General features: G+C 34.7%; 1 protein-coding gene across 3 annotated transcripts in view; it reads left to right on the forward strand.

The window, feature by feature from the left end:
* Nucleotides 1-23,489, forward strand: part of LOC106107010 (LIM/homeobox protein Lhx1) — a 49,983-nt gene that overhangs the window by 15,711 nt on the left and 10,783 nt on the right. For all 3 annotated transcript variants that reach the window (XM_013287681.1, XM_013287690.1, XM_013287699.1), the window contains exons 4-5: nucleotides 12,894-13,051; nucleotides 13,436-13,654. In XM_013287681.1, coding sequence (XP_013143135.1) covers nucleotides 12,894-13,051; nucleotides 13,436-13,654 — 377 coding nt within the window. The remainder of the gene's footprint in view (nucleotides 1-12,893; nucleotides 13,052-13,435; nucleotides 13,655-23,489) is intronic.

The following is a 23,489-nucleotide window of genomic DNA, read 5'->3' on the forward strand; positions in this document are numbered from 1 at the left end:
AATAACTTAAAACCTTACGGGATGATTTCAAATTTTATACCCTTAAATAGCTATGTCATCGCTAGGTACATATGACTATGTTTTTATATCACGTGGACGTCGCAAGCAACAGGTAGTCTAATATACGTTGGTTAATAACACTATGGACATTAAATTAGCATAACGTAGTACCAGAACTGATCTGGAATCCTCAATGATTGAGTAAGAGAGCGCCATCTCTGCCCCATGTCTGAACATTAATTTTTATTTATCGTCAAAACGATCGATAGGTAGCCGCGCTCGTAAACTGGACGCAGTAAACGTTTATGTTTGGATCTTTATGATGTTTTAATGTAGCGCTTTTGAAAGCTCTCCGAGCTGGAGTTTCTATTTTATACGTCGCCGTGGAATAGAATTATAGGCAGTAAAATATGTCGAGATGAGCCGTTTCCATTCTCGTGCGCTCTACTTTCGGGATACTTCGTAATTAAACGAATAGTTATATTATAGAAAAAAATATAATGAATGGGTATTTGCATTTTATCGTATTCTCATAATTTTGAAATTTAAAAAAGAAACGATTTTATAATTTGCTTTGTAGAAAACCGACGTTTTTAAAAGGTTCATACAATAGTCTAATTTATAATACCTACCTTATAATGTGACAACCCCATAATTAAATTAACCGTAAAATTCCACTGCCGAAATGTTTGTACTAAATTGTTTTTTCCAAAGATAATAACAGTGAGAGTGATAACAATAAGTTTGTAAACAAATGATACGACAGTGGAAACAAACAGGAATATTGACATGCTCGTACTACACATTTAATGATGATTTCTCTACCTATAAATACACTACACTTTAATGTCTGGTTGCTATAGACTTTATGCATAGACAAATTATAGTCATTTAAAATAATATCTACTAATGTTTCCGTTAAATCTTGCACAAAGTTCTAAGAAATACTAACGGAAGTATCAGTTGCAAACACAGATCACGTATGGAGCACAAAAAAATCATAATCGGTCAGAAGCGTACCCCGAAGGCAAATTATCGATAATCGGCAGACTAACCAAATAGCCGGTGTCGATGCAAGTTATCGACTTTAATCGTCATAATCACTAGTGAGGGCACTGTTACCGAACGCTATTACGGGACGTGCGTTGCGTTTCGATATGAAACCAATCCTCCTGACCCCTGGACACATGTTTTTTACTTCCTATAATCGAAGTGTTGTATGATACAAAACAGCTCACGCTAATTTGGTCATCTTCAAACTTTTTTGTTACACGCTTATTATTGAAATTATAATTTATTAGCCGTAATTGTCGGCGACGTATCGAAGGTTAAATTCGGCTTTTAGCGTAATTTGGACGGTTTGACTTTAGGACGGGTTTATTAGTAATTGTTAGTTTGTTAAAACTCTAGGGTTCTTTGGTAGCATAATTATTTCAGTATAACTTTAAAAAGGAATAAGAAATAAAAACATTTCAGTATAAAGCATTCTGTCAAATTATTTTCATGTAAAAGCTTATAAAGTGTAAACAATTAAAATTTTGTTACTGGCTTTATACAATAATGTAACTTTCGAAAAAAAAAACCACGAATTGCCTTCCATTTTCAAATGGTTTTTGTTTTTAATGCGCGGGTATTGTGCGCGTGTAACTGGCGTGAAATTGACGGGTGGGCAATGGGCACTGGGCAATGGCAGTGGGCAGTGGGCAGTGTTTGCCCAGCACTGGCCGAACAGCGTGGGCATTCGATACCACGAGAGTTCATTAAACTGCATTGATTCCGATACTAATACCACGAACACATACTTTTGAATTGATGAGATTAGTATTGTCAAGTATTATAAACATATTTCATACGACAGATAAAAAATAATTTAAATACAAAAGTTAGTTTATAAAAGTCTTAGATTTAGACCGTGGTCTGAATTGACAGGGAGAGGAAATATTATTTTCTTATCTACCCCAACAGGCACCCCTCGGAGAACAGTCAAACACCCCCAGTACCTACGAAGCCTTCAAGATAACACTTTCCTAACTTACAGCCAAGTTAAAAAAGGGGAATTGAAACTTGATCATATTTGATGGATTTTTGGTTACATTGTATCATTTTTTATAGACATGTAAATTATTGTATATTTGAAAAGCTAGACTGTAAAATTCTTCTTTTATTTAAATATTTAATTACCACAGATAATATTTGTATCCAGTTAATTTAAAAAAATTATTATGCAAATGGTTAACTTGTTAGATTGATTATTTACGTTGGAGTCATTGACTTTTTCTTACTAGGTATCGACTTTTTTATTTATCAAGTTACCATTACCATTTAGATATTAAGGGCCTGTCCCACCAAATTGTAAATTGTCTGATAAAAATCGAACGTGTAAAATATGTGATGCACATATCGGATTTTGTTACCTTATCTGACAGTGACGTCATTTTTAAGCTATCTGAGCCTCTATCAGTCAGTAGTGGGACAGATTTTATGAATTTCATGTAAGTTCAAATTATAATGAAACTATAATATATCCTTATACTTATATTAAGGTTAACCTTTTAATCAATATTAACAATTTTTTATATTAAGTTATCTTTGTCTTTTACAAAAAAAAAATTACAAACATCTATCTATATTCCTAAGCAGGTGAAGCTTAGTAAATATATTCTATAATACAAAAAGCACATTCATCGTGTAAAAACCGGCATTAAAAGGCCGACGGTCGCAAAGGAACCGCACTACAGGAGAGCTCCATGTAATTGGACCCCCTCTGTCCGGGGAACTATAGTTATTTATTGGTCCCACATTCATTATCGTTTGTGTAATGAGCGTACGTTGTTTGAATCTGTATTACCGTTCAAAATGTCTGATTGCTAATTGGAAAATGATTGGATAATTATGCAAAAATAAATGACCTTTTATGATACGATGACAGAATGATGGAGGTGACATTTTTTGCCGTTCAAGTTTATTGTGCTTTGCACGATGAATAGTTTCTCAAGCTCTTATTATCATAGTCAGAGTAACTGCTGTTTAATGGTCGATTATCATGTTCCTTAGTAGTAATAGATTTAGGGCCTGTCCCACCAAATTGTAAATTATCTGATAAGAAACCAACGTGTAAAATATGTGATTGAAATATCGGATTTTGTTCCCTTATCTGACAGTGACGTCATTTTTAAGCAATATCAGCCTCTATCAGCCAGTGGTGGGACAGGCTCTTAGTATTGTGGATGTCTATGGGCGTTGATGATCATCTTGCGTTTTTGCTAATTGTTCCCTTCTGTTTTTAAAACGGACGTTTTGTGGTTGCTAAACTTGAATTAAAGGCATCAAGTTTTCTTTAGGACTATTGTGTACTATACAGGGCAAGCTCTACCTACTTTCGTATTTGTTATGAATTAATTGTCTGAATTGAATTATTGATAACTTTGATCGTTTAAATTTTCATACTATCGTACTTTATACATCGAAATCGTGTTACCTTAAGGTCATTGACTCTAAGTCGTTAAACATCGAGTAACGAAAATTTCTTAGAAGCGCCATAACTCGCACGGGCATAAATGATATGCGATACTCAATCCAACGCTTGTTCACTCAGAATGGCCACCATTCATACAAAACATATGCCAACAAACCGACCGTGGCATTTCGCAAGTTAACCTTAACACTTTAATAGCCTGAATCGGGGAATCGAAGCCGAGACGCCTCATTACACAGCTTCCTTACTACGCACATATACAACGCAAAAAGAAACCTTGACCGTATTTATTTAAGAATCAATTTTCCTAGAATCATCTTGTAAAGGCTTAATTGAGTCACACATTACATAAACATCACATGTAATTGGTGTTAAATAATTGAAAATAGACTGAATTGTAGAACGACAAGGTTAATAATGCAATGTACGTATAAAATTACTTCCAGAGTATACTGCAGTGTGAAGTCTGTGTGTTCGATTATAAAACGTGTCAATTACAACACTTTGTTTACGATAATTTCTTCTCAGTTCGAAGACTCATGTTGCAAGTCAATCGTCTAGATATAAAATTTGAATTGACACTTTTAAGTATTCTTGCTGGCGATAGCCGACAAGTCTTTCACATATTAGATAAGTTCTCTTATAATAAGTAGTGGTATTCGAAAACTTTGGACCCTTTGAAGTTACAATAACTTTAGCTTTTCTTCTAATGAGTAAGCAGAAAATTGGATTACCTACGTTAAAATCTTTTTATTTTCTTATTAAAATCATTACGCGTTGTATTGTGTTCGGTGAAGCTTTAAGTATATTAATATTATACATAAATATTATGTAAAAGCGATAACATCTCATATTAAATGAGTTTTCTTTGGACGTCATGGTTGAAATATTTTCCAATTGTGATCGAAATACGCCTCGAAATGCGTCAATTGTTCGCCGGCTTCCGATTCGGACCTCCTCCGGTTTATTGTTTTCGAACCTTTTATGAGCACTAAATCATTGTTTTCTGCGAAACGACTAAACACGGCCCGTGTTTAGTCGTTTGACAGCGCGTTTTGATTCCTTGATGGACTGCATTTATGTTCCCATCGTTCCGAGAACATATCAAACTCTCAATATCTCCCATCATATTCCGTCATAGCTCATCGCCCTCCGCTCGCTTATATGTAAATAAATGGAACACAAACACAAAGCCGCTGACTTAATGCGAAAAGAAAAACAAAACAATAAGAAAAACTTATTCAAAAATCGAACGGCGGGAACTAAACATCTATAGACAATAATGGAAAGGAACAAAGAAGTAAAAAAGCGGGAAGAAACCTGTCGACGCCATGTTGTGTGGCAGTCGGCCTTCACGCCTTGGCCGCCGAAGATTATCTTTCGAAAAAAGAACCGAACGGGAGGCGCATTTGTTGAACAACAAAAGGCTTACACGCGTGCACATTTCACGCTATAACCGCCTCTAGTGCTACCGTATAAGGATTAGATCGGTGTGTTGAGGCGTGCTCTGGAGTTCTTTAGCGTTGTTCGTCTCGGGTGAAAAGAAAGAGCGTCGTCATTGCGCCTGCGCCGTCGCTGATGACCTGTCAATTCACTCGTGTACGTCGGCTGTTGGGAAAAAAGTGACATTAGAGTTGGCCATCTATTATTTTGACTTTAAGTGGGGAGATGGAGTCGAGATTGATCGTGTTTGGCTCGGCCCTTTTAATTATAGCGTATTCAGGTTCTCCGTAGGTTCTCTACTGTTCGGTAGACGGTACAAATGTTGCACATAATTACATGCTATCAAATTTAATCGAAGTTTAAAATTTCAGTGAGCATCACATAAAACGTTTATGAAATATAATTTAATTTACTCTTCTATTATCTAACAAAACATTTTGTACATCAGAATTCATATTTAGTTTTTAATGAGAATGCAAATGGTTTTTATTAGTGGCCTTTTTAATAATCAGCAGTCTTTTTTTTTCTTTATTCTTATTTTTCTGTTCAAGTTTTGTAAGAAGTCTACATATTCTCTTGTATCGAAAGAAGGGTTGTGTACGTTTTTATAACAGCAATCAAAATGTTCCGTCGTGTTGTCGAAGGCTGGAGCGTTCCGATTGGGCACGGTGCGTGCTGCGCTGCGCGTGCGTCGGTTTCTTGTCTCATTGTGCGATTTCGCATGCCCACATAAGGTTGCCCGTGTCGACATATCTGTATAATCATGGTCGTAAATCATTTTTATAATTATTCTTCTCATAATTCTATCTTAATGGTTTACAAAATGCCACACACATTTTGTACGTTTTATGTATCGGAAACATTTTTTCAGTTTTCAATGTATCTATATATGTGAACATCTATTTGTTTTGTAACAATATTTTGTATAGGATTGTTTTAACTGTAACGTGATAAATTAAAATTACAGATAATTAGAGCTATACTTCAAAAATGAAGTTATTTCATTGGTATGTTAATCAAGGCGATCAACATGGCAACCCTAGCCACCTATCATTAGTGTCAAGTATGTCATTATGTGACAACTTGTTCGGCCATGTTTTATTTATTTTGCGATTACGCTCATTTGAGTGAGGATGATTTTTTGTTTTCATTTACGCGAGTTGTTTATGATCATAATGTCTATGCTCACTTACCTATGGACATGTTTTTTTAATCGCCCTTGGTTTAATGTGTTTCAGTCGATTGTAAATCCATCAAGCCAACGCGTCTTACTTGTTACGGTGATTTTATGGCGGTCAAATAAAATACTTGTTTAGTGACATATTTAATTTATTTTTGGATATGCAAATGACAGTCTAAATACAGTTTCCTAAAAGTTAAATTATTAATGATCATAATTATTAAACATATTACTGCAATATGCATGTAAAATAATAGTAATAAATTATAAGTAGTGTGAAGTATTTGAAAGAAAAACAAATAATTATTATGTATTTTAAATAAACTTATTTATACATAACAGCTTAAGAAATTAATCAAAAATACAACTCACGCAGTGCTCAGGCGCAATCACAGAGGGTCACGATCTGTGGTCACGTAGCGCCCTCTGTGTGTTGCATTATTTACCTATACATACATATGCATTATTTTCTAAAAGTTTTCGCCCGCGACTTCGTACCATTTTAACTAAAAAACAAAAGTAAATAGCCTATGTGTTCTTCCATACTATGTTCTGCTATATGCCAAATTTCATCGAGATTCGTTTAGCAGTTTAGGCTACAAACACTAAAAAACATTCATCCATCCATTTAAACTTTCGCATTTATATAACCTTTAGATAACCTATAGGTATATCATCGGCTTACGACGTCTGTTCCTTGCATCATATCAGCAGTAGCATTTATTGTTATTTTCTGAAAAATAATGTTCAATAACCGATCGGTCACACTAGGCTTATCCGTATACAGAAGTGCGTTACGAGGTCATAGGATTCGCTGCGGTGTATAAAAAAATAATTAAGCGGCAATTCTTCACAGCTATCTGATGGATCGACCACTAATTTGTCTGCGCTGCGTACGCGCAGGCCATTGTGTTAGATCAAACATGGCGTCGCTAATGTCGGGAGTAGACGCTGACATATTGCTTCAAATGCTTTGACTTTTAAGAGACAGGACCCATCAAGTACACCCATTCCCTTCTGTCGAGTAAAACGAACGTATTCTTAACTTGCTTGCTGTGTGCTTGTTTTGAGCAAGTAAATTTTTGAGTCAATATCTTACTAATCTAACTAATATTATAAATGTGAAAGTTTAGATGGATGGATGGATGTTTGTTATAGTTTGTAGCCTAATCGGCTGAACGGATTTCGGTGCAATTTCGAACAGATGTAGAAGATAGTCTAGAAGAACACATAGGCTACTCACTTTTGTTTTTATTAATTCCACGCGGACGGAGTTGCGGGCAAAAGCTAGTATCATATATGCGGAAGTTTGGATGGATGGATGGATGTTTGTTAGAGTTTGTCGCCTAAACGGATAAATGGATCTTGATGAAATTTAACAGAGATGTAGAACGCAGTGTGGAAGAACACATAGGCTGCTTACTTTTCTTTTTTTTTTAATTCCACGCAGACGGAGTCGCGGGCGAAAGGTAATGCGCTCGTAAAAAGGTTTCACTTTGTCATATTAACACAGCATATGCACATTTTAGTCATCTTTATCTCATCCCTGCAAGTGATGTTGGCTCTGCTTAGTCTATTTTTTAATTAGTCATAGTTTTAATGTAGGTATATGTGTTATTTATTGCCCTTTCTTTGTATAGCTGGGGATCTTGAGGTCGATAGTCATTTATCGTGAACCGAGCGTCTCAGTGCTTATTGAAATGCGACCCGCTACTTTTTTATAAACAAAACAATATCACCGTTGATTAGTTTGATTGGTTGTGTTGATAGTCATTTTTTATCCGAAAAGTACCGTTTGTTTTTATTGACTAGTTAACTTTTTTGTTGGTAGAAGGTATGAGCATTTAACACTTTTGATGGTAATTGCTAATCAAACATATTAATTGCAAATGTAAAGATAAGGTCGTAATAGGGTTGATTCTTTGTACAAAAACTCAAATTTCACGCGTTACTGTAAGCGTAAGTGATGTGCGATATTAAAACTCGAGTAAAATTACTTGCCTATTATTCACATAAAGATTTTGAGCACTTATCTCAATAATATCCGTCTTACAGTTTTCTAGGTTATGTCAAATATTTACTATAGAATTTAGAGCACGGCATGCGACAAATTCCGTGCAAATTGATATTTCGCCGTCTCCGGATCCGTACAAAAAAGTACCTTTGAAGTGCGACTACAAAGCGCCCAGATTTCCCACAGACGGGCCGATCGAAATGACATTTTAAAAACGGTCCCTACGCTACCTATAGAAGTATACCTGTAGATATGTCTACATAGCCATAAGAGCGTTTCGCACGCACGCTCCCGGCGCAACGTCGATAAAAGAGGGCGTTGACGTCGCCGCACAGGCCGCCAATCACGAGCTGCGGCTACACGTGTGCGTGACCTCGCCCTTTCATGTGTGCCGCTGTGCGCGTGTGTGCGTGCGGGGCGTACGCTCGGCTACCGGCTCCACAAAGAGTTCCCATATCTTTTATGTTCTTAGATCCTTATCTCGCGGTTTCTTATTTTACATTTAAGATGGTGGTCGAATTAACGGTCGGCCCCATAAACACGCTATAACAAACTTTAATGTGCCCGTAATACAAAATAATCTGTGATTTTTATTACTCTTCGGCACTAATAGGCTGTTACTGATACCGATAGGGATCTTCAAGTTTTTTGAATGAGAATTATTCATGAATTTACTCGATTGAATTGTTAATTGATGTTATATTGTAATCTAACACTTACATAGACATTATTGGGATTTATTCAGATTTCAATTAACGATTTTTAAAATACTTTTTATAAATTTATCTATGTATATTATCAAATTCGGTTCAGCAAAACATCGGTGAGTGTACTCCAAAAAAACCTTTGAAAAGAGTTAACGACAATAATAAAATGAACAAGAAGTGTTCGAAACAGATTTAACAATTTTATATCCAATTGATTTTACATTGCTCATTGAATCGGTCAATAATGTAGCTGCCTTTTTAACAGTTTTATATAAAAAAGGGTTAATTTTAAAGCCTTACTAAAGTTCCTTTAAAAAAACGGAATGCACGTTAAAACAAATAGCACCTTAAAGCAACTTTTGTTTAAAAATACACAATCACATAACTTAATTGCCAGTATAAAAAACAACACTAACGTATGTTTGTTTATGTAACTAGCGCTCAATTAAAACATGAAAAAAAGTAATTATAATATTCGAAAGGCGGGAAGCCGCGAAAATATCAAAAGGAAATAACGTGTTCCACGTTCAAAATTCAGCGAGAATAAAAGACCGTTTTGCCGCCAAAATTCGATTAAGGCCGTGGAGTGGGACAAAGGAAGTCGTTTATTTGGGGGGCGGTTTTAAATTGATTTGAGAAGGGGGCGTGGGAGCGGGTGACATGGGCTACGCTGTTTACAGACGTTTTTCATTTTCGGGAAACAACGTAGAAATCGAATTGCATCAATAATTTTTGTGACTATTTAAAGAGATAGAGTAATTTTTTGTTCCGTATTAACAACATTAAAATAGTATTGTTACATCTACCTACTAATATTTCGCATCGGAAACGCACCGTAACAACCTAATTCCTAATACTAAAACTGTTAAGTCGCAAAACTTTGTTAAAATCATCTGTATTGTTTCATAACATACTCGTAGATATGTAGATACTTTCAGTACATTTATGTAATGTATTACAAACCAATGTGCGTAATGACAGTAAAAAGCGTATACGTTCAGTTTTTATTGTTGGTTGCACGAATTAGCAATAGCATTAAAACAGCATAACATAACTAATGGTAATCGACATATAACCTGTCTCCATCAAATCTTGCCGAAGAAAAAAACCAACAACAGTACATTCTTTTCTATAATGTAAATCGATAAAAGCGCACCGTAGACTGAATTATCCGTAATAGCGAAACGACTACTGTTAGTAAACATCAGCATTAAAAGGAAGAGGATATTTCTTTTGCATGGATCCCATTCCCCAAATCGAATTCCCGTTCCTTACCTTGTTCGAACGGATGGTAAGGGCAAGATCACTAAAATGAGGCCTCCGGTACGCACATTTTGAAAGATTTTACTTCAGTAAAAGGGATAGCAATAAATCTATTAGTGTTTAAATTGTTTTTGTTGGCGATAGTAAATCAAAAATCAGAACAAATTGCTTACTCTACTGTCATAACTAAAGTGTTATAATTTAAAGAAATTATAGATTAACATTTTAAATTATTTTTAAGACATTCTATTTTATGTTTATCAACAAAAGTACCAACAAAACTCTTAAAACATCCATATCACTTTCGCACCGCACTTGATCGTTTTCCCAAACCCTAGAGTAAACAGTACTCGATGAGGTGGTGTTTACATTAGTCGTAAAACAGAGGGCGCTACGAGTACTCGATGCCCGGACGTTTTACTCCGGAGTGTTTGTCGAGGCTTGATCGGTAAGGGCTACTGCCCCTTTGGTACTTCGATAAGACAATTAGCAACCAACTTCTCACGTCTCTTGCTGGAGAATCGGAAAATTATGCTTATATTTTTTAAAACATCAGCTATCGTCTGTATTGGCTTGGTTAGTAATAACATACTTCCATCTACACTAATATAAAGAGCAAATGTTTGTATTTTTGTATGTAAATAATCTTTCACCATTAAAAAGCTACATTATCAGTAACATAGGCTATATTTATATTCTTTTTTTTATTTCACGCATCGAAGTCGCGAGCAACAGCTAGTTTTATATAATTTGCTAATCTACTCAACTCAAATTTTGTTGTGTAGACACGTTTTTGTTACAAAATGACTACTAAACTACTAGCCTCATGAGAGCTTATGTATATGTGCAAACAGCCTAGCATATTAGTTATTTTTTTGTTTGGAAATGTTTAGATTATTTTTCCTAATATTTATCTTTTTCTGGAATTGACTAAGTTAAGAAGTCACTGTTGTGTAATTTAGATTCTTTCGGCAGCTGCTTTGAACTTATAATGAAAGCCTCCCTCCGCCCTCGTTGTGACTTGCACTCCGTCAGAAGCGCAAGTCAGGATTGACCGGAAAGTTACTCGAATAAGTCAACTTTCCTTGATAACTTAACGATACCTTATTACATTTATATTGCTTACGTATTTGTTTCGTTTACCTTCCATATGGCAATCTTTATCCACTCTTTCAGTTTTTTGCTGACTGTGGGGCAAATGTTTACTTAAATAAAACTAACTAAACACCAACCAAACACAAGAATACAAATAGAACTTTGCAAAACGTATTGTACAATGATTAGGATTTAATAAACTTTAATATAGTTAATATAAATTCAAAGAATAATTTAGGCATCTTTTTCCACTTAGTAAGCTGTACCTACTATTATTTTGTAAAGCAGTCGTCAAAGTGACATTGAAAATAGAACACACGATTTAGAGTTGATAATCGCACGGCTATTCGTTTAGTGAAAATCGGTTTTAAGCCAGACGAGACCGGCTGAGGGCCTGAGGCTACGTCAGCGTTGCATCTGTCAAGGGGTAACTCTGTCTGTTCGTATAGCGTGAACGTTTCATGCATAACATTAAATTTAAATAGATATTTTTTATTGTGGATTATGTGAATGAAATTTTAAAATATCATTCGTTCAACTTTATGAAAATACAAACCAGTTGGCGAATTCATTGAGGGTCAGATTTACCAATATGAAAACGAACACATATTCTGTTGAAAGGTAGGGAAAAGGATCTCATTAAAAGTACACTACTTCTCAGTCTGCTGCTCCTCAGAGTCGCAATAAATTAACAATTGTTTTAAATATGTAGGTAATATGTATTTTAAAGCAAAAACCTGGAGTTAAGGCTTTTCCAGATGCTTAATTAATAAAATATATGTAGGCAGAGTAAGGTTTTAATTGGAATTACCCTATTAACATAGATGAAATGCTAAATCGATATCATAAAATTTATATTGCGATTAAAACAAGTGTACTGAAATTGCCCCCATAGGTCGGTAGCAAATATTTTATACTGCGCTGCCTCCAATGTTTATACGGTTACGTTGAGATCGTTTTATTCCCCTACAATATATTCTCACTTGTTACTCGAAGTTAGCCAATCGAAATTCGTAGACAATTAAGACTTAAAATTAACGCAAAACATACTCGTATTTTCCAAAATATTGCCAATGACGTTCACAAAACCCGCACAACTGTAACCGGAACTAATTTTCACCCAACCGTACCCAAAGATCGTTAAAAACTAATTGATTTGTAATACTCTAACTTCTGAACTCAGAGTGGTTAAATGATCACTAAGGAAAATGTTTGGTGTTGATTACTCATTCTAATAAACAAAGGAACACCATTTAAAGACTAAGTTTAGCGAATAAAGTCGGTTATGATCGAGAACAATGAGTAGGGGCGACTTACTTCCCTATATCAACCATAAGTAATTGTTTTTGCGGCTAATTCTTTCTCCTACAATTCTTTTGGGGGAGTCGCTTTCTAAAATTGCATTTTTATTGTGTTAAGCGCTTGAAGGGTCGAGCGATTGCTTTTTGATAAGTCAATTTTTAGACGCAGTGATGTGCTGGTGCCCTGGTGTGTTATCTCGTCTTCTTTGAATTATTATTAACTTATCATTTTATCAATGTACTCTATATTACATTTTAATTGGAAAATGAAATCGCTTTTTGAAACTGTAACCATAACAAAAAGAAGAGACTGGTCAAAGAATTATTTAACATACCCTTTATACTTTTGAAACCAGAAAATGTTATACAGATTTGCTTTATAAAGCTGTCAACTAATTCCATTTACCTTTCACAGCAGACTCTCTGCTGGGTTCAGGGTCTGATGAGGAGGAGGAAGATGAAGCGAGGGCTGCGAACAGCGCCAGCAGCCCCGCGCATGCCCCTCATCCTGCACTACACCCTGATCTCGCGCACAACGGAGATACCAAACCTCATGAGGACTCTGAAGACCAGGTAAGTTACTCAGAGTCCTTTAACTAAGTTTGATATTAAGTATATACTAAAGGTTTAGTGACTAGATTCTATGTATGTATGATGAGCCCTAGTGTTTTGTTAAATAAAAAATTCTGAAATATGTTTTTATACGTCGAGTCGTGTCGTTATGTTTTTGTATGGTTATGGGAATGTGGATACGAGTATACGTGGTTCAAGCGTACTTGTCTAAAGCATTTTAGCAATATTAAAAGGCTAACAACAACTACAGATAGCAGAATTTTAATCATTCATGTGCATAAAACGACTAAAATCTTTTTTTAATTTTAGGCACTATGACAATACAATATCACGAATGAAGCCACATGACCACATTGTCGTATTCAGTTGTATCTGTTTCTACAGGGCTCGTTAGACGGGGATCCGGAGACGAGGGACTCGCAGGCCGAGAACAAGTCCCCTGACGATGGTAACGGAGGCTCCAAGCGTCGAGGCCCTAGGACCACCATCAAGGCGAAACAATTGGAGATACTCAAGTCAGCTTTCTCACAAACTCCGAAACCGACGAGGCATATACGAGAACAACTAGCGAAGGAAACTGGATTACCAATGAGGGTTATACAGGTTAGTGAATAGGTGCTTAAGTTGGCACGTCGAGCTAAAGGGTACTCATGTTCACCATGTGCCATATCAACTGAATTCTCATATTTTTCTTGTATTTATACGTCATTTTTTTTGTCAATTTTTAAATACGCAATCTGTCAAAATAATAATACGAAATGCATAGCAGTTATTGATTGTAGCCAAAAAGTAAAAATGTAATAATTGATACTTTATGAGATGAATAATCGTTTACTTTACAATATTTTTTATCTTTATAAGTTTTTGCACCATGCACTTACAGACAGAACAAAAAATAATATCAAAAGTACTACCAACATTAATCTGTTTATAATTTCATGTTTAAATTCTTTCAAGTAAAAGTATTAATTTATCAGACGACAACGCGTTTGCGCGGGAAGTGTAACGAATGGTCAATACTCCATCATGGCGGCCGCGGCCCAATCGTTCGCAAATTGAATAACGCGCACTCGTCCGGGAACGGTGTTGACATGACAAATATTCTAATTAACTGGCGCATAACTCTGTACTACGTTAATATTCATTTTACAAATAAAAAATAGTTTAAAAGCACTTTCTTGAATTATGGTTCATACTAATTCAATGACGTAATTTTTTCACCATAGACAAACGACACATTTTTGTAAAAACTAGTAAACATCAAAAAATGTTTTGTATAACACTTACTTCCATATCATGTCATTTATTATCGTTATTTAAGATTATTTCTACATTTACTCACAATTTTAATAAAAAAACTTAAAAAAAAAACAGTTTGACGTAATATTAGTTGTTCTTTTCTTTACTTTCTGCGTGTAATGAAAATTTGTACAATTTGCTATAAGCTTGCATATGCTGGGGTTAACTAGTTCAAATTTGATTCTAAAAAGGTGTATAACACGTGAATCCATGCAATTCTTAACACCGCCTGCAACAGATGTCTGCTGCGCCGTCCGTCTGTCCGTCACGCTTTTTGCTGTTTCCTCTTTGTTTCGCTTTTTGCTGCGCCGGCTTTCCGAAAGAAACAAAACGTTTTTACCTACGTGTAGCGGTCTATTTGTAGTTCACGTAGACATTTATTAATTATCTGTATGTTTCTTGCTGTTATAAAAGTTTTATTAATAGCTCTCAATTTAACAATGCTAATTAACGAGACGTTTTAGCTGTTTTATTTTTTTACACGTCAATAGTAGTTCTAACTAACTATGAGAGATATTTTTTATCATAGTTCTATCTAAATAAACAAATGTCTAATATCATAAAAGAAATCCATAGTTTTTATATTCACTGGTTTTTTAATTAAATTAAACGGCTGATATCGAGTTAAGTACGCTATATCTTAGCTAATTTTAATATACAGATCTCGTTTTCATCATTTACTAATGTCTTATACTATCCATATTTGAAATAGAGAACCAAATTTATAAGTTTATAAAATGGCATTTATTAACGGACTATTCTATTAAAATTGCAACATTATAGTTCCTTGGGACTTTTAAGAATTACAATATTAAAAAAGTAATAAAAAACACTAAATCATTTTAGTGAAAAAAACATTAACTGTGTAAAAAAATTACAAAAGATCATATGTGTGAGCTAATAATGTATGGGCAGTGCAAGACAAATATTTACTCGTAGTATTGTGTAACATGCATCTCCAATAATGTCGGGTATGTTAAGTGGGTTCATAAACAACATTTTTTTGTCACCATCCGTCAAGTCCCGCCAGATCGCGCGTGTCAAATGTTTGTGCCACCACATGTGGTGTTGAATAACTGTTAACTGACTTTTTGTTCGTGCAGCACGGATTTATAACTAGTTAACACCGGTTCGTGTGAACGCTAACACGATTGATGTCGCCGAATATCGATTTTCGAGTTGCCAGATGGCGAAAATCGATTTTCTAAGCATTTTTTCATTTTGCTTTAATTTTTTGATGTGTATGACGCTGAAAATCAGTTCACATTAATAATTTAATAGCTATTTTAACTAAAAGAATATTTTATAATCAACTTTACTAAACATCATCTTTAATGATCGCTGTGCTTTGTAGAGTTAATAAGAGCTATGTGTATTAAATTCAGTGTAAATTCCAATAAAAGAAATAATTCTCGACGAATAAGCATGTAATCAAAGATAATATAAGTACTCTTGATTTAATAATGAGTAAAATATTACGACATAAATAAACAATGTTCAACGCATCCGAACGTCAGTTCACCTTGACGCGGTGTCACCGGAGCGCGAAACGAGAAAAAAAACCATAGACATTTTAATAAGTTCATATATCGTAATTTCTCCCGCGTGACGGCCGCGTCGCTAGTGTCGCCGACGCACGACGCCCTTTATTGGCTCATATTTTATTTTGACAGGTCGTACAATATCTGTCACACCGAAAACGTCGATAGATTTCAATGGATGTTTTAATTTTTTAATGGACAATATTCCTTTAAATCATAAAATACGTTTCAGAAATTTTTGTTCGCATTTTAAATGACTTTCCACAAAGATCGACATGTATACAAAAGGGTGTAAGATCACAGTTTGTGTACCGGATATATAATGAGACTGTTGTATCTTTTATGTTTGAAAACATTAGTCCTCTCGTAAAATAAATTGTATCCAGTACAACAATTAGCATTTATAATTGAAAACATGGCCATTAATCTTATTTAATTAATAGTTAAAACAATCAACTGTCGTAGTTAGTTATACAGAAATTATATAGTATTATAGTATTTTAAAATCACTTATGTAATTTGTCCAAGTTTAGTATGTTTTTAATTTGTTATTTAGATGAGGCTTACTTAATTTAATTGTTACTTTACTTAAGCTTAATTGGCTAAACAGATTTCGATCAAATTTGGCACAGACGTAGAGAATAGTCTAGAAGAACTTAGGCACTTTTGTTTTTTTTTATTCCACGCGGATAGAGTCGAGGGCGAAAGCTAGTCGTTATTATAAATGTGTTTTAAATGTAAAATGGAAGAACCTTCATGTCTGTTTACTACTTTAAGTTACGGGCGTTATTGTGTTATTTTTCAAAACTCATTTTTAATATTGAAAGCAAATATAATATTAAAGCATAATTATGATGTTAAATGTTGTCTTTATATGAGTTAAAGTTCAATAATATCGAGAAAGTTATTCCCACACGGAAGGCCCGCTTGATTTATAGCGACATTATAAAAACTGTTTGTCAGCTTACTGTAGACATGTTATTATGTCACCGCCGCCCGTTGAGACGCGTCCTGATTAATGACCTAACGTATATAGTCTGTGGCGATTAAATGTCGACTTATCTATGGTACAAATAGTACAAACTTGCTAATTTTTTAATTTAATTACCCATTGACAGCTAACTGATTTCTTTTGTTTTTTCTCTTTATTCTTTGTTTCTGCCAAATTCTAAATTGAATAGATTAATTGTTACTTAAGCTGTCCTATATTGAATTTTATCATAGTAAATCTACACTAAGGAGGTCACTTAGTTGTACATAAACGACTAAATGAAGTTACTATACAAGTTGAAATACGGTAGTAATTCTCATTAACAAAAATCTTACCTATCAGTGTTATTCGATACTTATATATCGAAATCATTAGTATTTATTCAGATTGGTTCGTACCACACGCAGGTCAATTAAGCTTCTATCGCGTCAATGCATACGAGAGTTGAATGAGCAGTACATCGTCTCGCACGACCATATCTCATGTTTTTATATCCGTCGGCGACTTTGACTTGCCCCAAAATACTATAACTTGTACAAATTACGACGCTCGGCTGTTTGCCGCGGCAACACGGCTTCACAGTGACCGCTGTTGCCAGATATTCTACAGATTTTTGTAGTTTTCTTGTAATATAATTTACGTAGAATTGTAGAATTGTTTTTAATATAAATTATAGTTAAAGAAATTAGCTGTAATGTTCTACATTCCAACCATTCTTTCTTTTAAATAACACTAGATGGAATGATTCGGTCTAATTTTTGTCAGTATGTATTGTTTTTTATGGTGAATAAAGATGTTATAAATAAATATCAAAAGGGTTAAAACCATAATAATTTGGTGAGCCGAACTTTTTGAGTGCCAGTGTCATCGAACGTGAAATGTATTCAATGTTTCCGATAATGATTTTAACCGCCGTGCCGTCCCGACTAAATGTGAAATCGTCGAGTCCGCATTTCATCTAAAAACTTCATTTTATTATAATAAATTCGTATTTTTAATCGTTATTATTTTAACAACGGCGCGGGGTGCGCAAAAGACAACAATAAAATGTTCTGTTTACAGCCACATTTCGGCGGGAATCTCGTAAAATACGCGGAGGTATGGCGCGAAACGGAATTCGCCGTTTGACTTTTAGTGCGCGTTGGATGCAGAAAACAACTCGATGTCTATGCTCGATGACAGATTCACTATTGCGTTATTGATTTTAACAAATCAATTGTATATGGTTGTAAATTATAAAATACAAAATTAATTTACTCTACATTATTCTAAAGTTTCAAATATCACGGTAATAAAAAAAATCGATAAACGGTGCAAATATTTTTGCACTAGTTTTAGTTTTATACCGTTGATTGTGTGCTTGCGACTACACATAATAGATCTTATGATTTATTAACAATTGGACAGAAGCACCTTGCCGAAGCGTTGCAGCAGGTGCGGCCGAACAAAGCCGCTTGACGAAAGCAATAAATTATTAATTATGATAAAAAGCCCCGTCATACAATAACTGTACGCGTTTGCTGAAATCATAATAAAAAATACGAAAGAAGTTTTGGAGAGCGGCGCCTAAAATCTTTTGTCTAGTAGCGTCCCGCGGCGTCCGCGGCGAGCACCAAAGCGACGTAACTTTGTCGAGGCGGCGTGTAGGGACAAAAGGTCCCGGACAAAAAATGACATCATTTATTTTATTGCCCCGGGTGAGAATGTGGTACATTAATATCGCGTAGGCCTTAATGTTCGATCGCCCTAGGCTCGCCATCGGTCAACCTGACCGTTCTCTTATAAATTTCATCTGTCGCACCATTAAGCGAGGTCTGTTTTTGCGCGGTGCAATTATTTGACGTGTTCTCCCTATTTTTGTGGTGTTGCTGAGATGAATTATGTTCTCTACTTGGTTTGTAAGATCAGTTATTTTTGTGTTTAACAACTGTTCGAGTTTGCTGTTCGCTATAATAAAGTAATAAAATGAAAGTAGATCAAGGTATCCTGGTGTAATCGACGTGAGCATAATTAATGTACGGTAGTGCGATGGGAGCTCTAAGAAATGATGCACGATAATAAATCATTGCAGCGTCGACCGCCATGATGGATGGCGGGTGGCGCAACTGCAACTAAAAATCGAATCTTACAAATATTGATAGAGGTTTAATATTTTATAATATAAAGAAGTTATGAATTGTAATATTGTGGAATAAACAACATTGTTGTTGGGTTTCTTCTTGCTGAAATATGATGTAAACTATTCCTGCATATGAAAATCTAGTTTTGTAAAATATTTCTTTACAAATAAATCGAAGTTAATGTTCAAAATCTATTTGCTAAGTTAACTTTTTGCGGTTAATGACCGATTTCATTTTCTTAGGGCATTTCTCGGCTGCATGGGCACGTAGCAGCTGGTTTTCACGCTTTACGATTCTAGAGACGTGACGATATCGACGTAAAACACTACGTCCGATTGTCGGTTTTCTGGTTTTTTCACCGGAAAATAGCCTAATGTTTGGTACGTGACCGATTTGTGGTTTTACGTGTTCAGTAGTTTCGAGGTTTGAGACTTTTGAGTATTTCAAAGGTTGATTGGCACTCGAAGTATAAATTATAGTCGAGGACATATATTTCCTACCCATTTCCATTCTAAAGTTGGAAAACTTAGCAACACGCTAACACGCTACGAGGGTAGCGAATTTGATTTGACAATATAATATATTGCAGCTTTCTTTATTAATAAACTATCTGTTGCTCGCGACTACACCCGCGTAACACTTTATAAATCTTACTAATATTATAAATGTGAAAGATTAGATGGATGATTGGATGTTTGTTAGAGGTTATAGCCTAAACGGCTGAACAGATTTCGATGGAATTTGGTATAGATGTAGAGGATAGTCCAGAAGAACACTCAGTGATAAAGAAGCTTTTTAAAGGTGAAACAATTTCTGAAATCGGTTCAGTAGCTGTTGAGGTTTTTCAATACGTGCATAAATACAAATCTTTCCTCTTTATAATATTAGTATAGACTAGAAATCATAAAAGGCTATGAGTCTCTGGTAGTATTCGTGTAAACAATATATCAATTTATCTATTTTTATTGTCAAGCTCCGGGTTCCCCCGGAATATCCAGCTCCGTTCATTCGTGAACCGCAGTTGAAATGTATTTGTTAGCAAACTGATAGTCGCGTTGTCGTAGTGTCACACTTGAGAGGTCAGTCCTTGAGGCTGCGAATTCCAACACAAACGGCAGTTCACTTCCTGTATTATTTTTTTCTTCCGTAAATCGTCGATTGACGCGGAAGATCGACAATACTTGGAACCATACATATTCAGCCTTAAAACCATAGAATTATGTGATAATAAGTTATGTAGTCGATGTTTTTTTCCTTCCCATTCTGATTTTTCTGATGATTGTGCGTGGCCTAATTACAGTCTCTTTTCTCTTCCCGTTCTTTTCTTAGAGGGGAAGGATGTGAAGGTAAGTGGATTTAACGGAGGTAAATGTCCTCTTTCTCTGCGTCTTCTTTTGATTAAAGGTAGTCAGCGCATTTTGACAAATTATGGTCTCCGGTTGCACACATTTATTATAGTTATTATCATCTATAAAATAACTCGGTACAACTATTAACTATAGGAACTGTCTAAAGGAAGTAATAACGTTTTGGTAAACACAGTGAAGGGTCTTTGTTATATTCAGTGATTATACTCCATTTGCTCATTTTTACTACATGTAATAATGTTTTAGAACGTAATAAATAAGTTTATTGCTTTTTAATAGTTACTAATTACTACCATAAACAATAATTTTCCGCACTTTAGAACATTACTATAAAAATATTAAGGCCAATTTTTAATACGAAGTCTGATGAAAACTAAATACTATGTTGTTGTATAATATGTTGATACCCTGTTGAATAATAATTTCAAAATTATTCCCATTTTTTCTTTCTCTACCAAAAAGCAGAGACAACAAAAAGTAGGAACTTGTACATTGTGGGGCATTTACAGTAAGTCTATAGTCTACATTATTTTTAAAAAGTTAATCAGAAACTGTCCTTAACTGCACTCCATTGTTTTCGTGTATTTTACAAAATTGCAAATTGAAACATAACATCGACCGTGTCGTATGTAACTGATAACTTATCTAATGTCGTTAAAAAGTAAATAAAACTACAGCGCTAAATGAGTTTAGATAAGCCGCCATTTTGTGGCGTACCGTGCCCAATGGTTTGACGTATGTTATCGTGGTACCGTTATCAGTTCCATTTATACTACGCTATGATTGGCGGAACAATCGGTTACGATACAAATGTCGTTCGAAATTTAAAAATACATACTCGTTATAAAATGAAATGGGTCAAGATTTTATAGTTTGTCAATGAAAACATATTGCTTCTCAAATTGTGATACATTTTATAAGGTTATGTTTGTATCGATATCCACAAAACTTGTATGCTATTTATGCAGCGCCTCTATGTAGCAAAATGCACGTTGGTAAAATTTCATACGAATTTTAAAACAAATACTTTTTCGTAAATTTTCGTGCCAGACCTTGGGCAATCAGGAACGATATTGTGCATTTACGCAACCAATTAAGAAAGTTTTACTTAATATTTTTCTGAGAAAATTATTAGAAATTTCATCAGTTCCCAAACTTTTATTGTAACTTAGCTAAACTTTCCTCAATTAATTAGTAACTTTGGAAGTTCAAGCCATACAAAAACGAAGTTTTTATGAACTTTTTAAGTTTCAACACGAGTTTTGTGGTAAATAATTGCGAAATTGTAAAATAGTTACATGTCGTAAGGTCGTAAACTTAGGTATGGCTTATGTAACCGTAGCCTTACACTATCGTAACAATTATTAATACATATTGTTCATCCCTTTCATTCCTTTTGAGAAAACAGACTGCTATATCTATAAGAGTAGAATTCTAGGATTATGAGTTAAACGGCCGAATACCGAAACGAAACTTAAACTAAGTATAAACGCCGCTTAAAATCTGACAGTCGTCAAAATTTAAAAGTTTAAAGTTTAAGCGTAGCCTTATCATTTAGGATGTTACATATTTTAGAATGATTATAGTATTCGACTAAAATACATGGAATTGGTTGAACGTCAATTCTTCAACTATAATCTATGCTACTATTAAATAGGAAACGTTTCTATTTTGTATGTTACGAGTTATTTCAAAAAGTACTGAACAGTATGATTTATGACTTATAACACGGCTAAAACTCACGTAGGAACTTTCGGTGTAGGAACTGAACAGATTTCAAAAATTGTTTTGCCAATAAAAAACGAAATTATCACTGATTGATAAGGCTGTATTTATTACTTATTTTTTTTTTATTTCGAAGGCAAAAGCTAGCTTACTAAGTTTGATTGAAATTGTTGTGTCAAAGCGTTGATTTCGTTGTTACTTTTGTTTCCACGTGTCATTAAAAAGTAAATCAGTACGCTGTGAGTGTTGTCGCTGTTAAATTCTCCGTGGCCGCGCTGTGTGTTCAATTTGTGACTTGTTTTATTTTAGTTAATTAGATGCGTCGACGTCCCGCGACATTAAATGATTGAATGTTATTTTAGTATTGCTGTTATTTCGTCTTGCTTCTCTCTTTGAATTCCGTAGAATTGTAGAAAACATGTAGTTGTGAAGTTAAAACGGGAACTGTGTCTCGTCTCATATTTATGTTTTTATACACGTTTGAATGTTGATTATTTGTTTTTATAATGGTGTCAATTGGCAGAGGATATAACTTCTAATACAAGAAAATAATTGCCATACAAAACTATGATCAGACTGCAGAGTAGTGTAGTGATCAAATTAGCAATTATTTCATTCCAGATTTATTATATTAAATGTACATAAAGTGTCGCCCTTAATTTCCGGTGACTAATGCAGTTAGGTCAACTTTTTACTGTCAAATATTTTATTACTAAATGTCCTTCATCAATGTTTGAAAAAAGTTTCTATCTATTTATTATTGATAGAGATATTTGGTATATCTCGATAAAAAATAAAAGGAAGGCAAAAGATAAATAGCCTTTGAAAACATTAAGCATGGATTCGTGCGGAAATAAGTTCTCTTGTAGTTACGCCAATTAGAGTTAGATGGCGCATGCGCGCTCCGTGTGGCCCCGCGTCAACAGTTTACTTTTTTACGCTATTTGCATCTTGATTTATCTTTTTAAGAATAACATGTAATGATACCTTTTAAACCATTTTATAACATCTTTGAATAATATTGTTAACTAGCTGTTACCCCCGACTTCGTCCACGCAATATTAGCATAAAAAGTCAGCTACCCTTTAGTGATGGTCCGGTCAAAATCGGCAAGGCCGTTTCAGAGATTGCCCGGAACTAACGCAGCTTGCGGACAGACAGACAGACAGACAGACATACAAAAAATATATAATGCGATTTTCAATATCAGTAACGCAAATACTGGATTTTTTCTTTGGATATTACAAACAAACACTCCAATTTTATTATATGTATAGATATAGATGTAACATATTCATCTCTGTGTCGCCAAAAATGTGTACTTTTAAATATTTGACAGTGGTAGAGCCCGCTTTAACATCTTCGCACGAATGGGCCGGCTCGCCCGGTGCAATA

The sequence above is a fragment of the Papilio polytes genome, unplaced genomic scaffold (genome assembly GCF_000836215.1).
Source record: "Papilio polytes unplaced genomic scaffold, Ppol_1.0 DF824269.1, whole genome shotgun sequence".
Lineage (NCBI taxonomy): Eukaryota > Metazoa > Arthropoda > Insecta > Lepidoptera > Papilionidae > Papilio > Papilio polytes.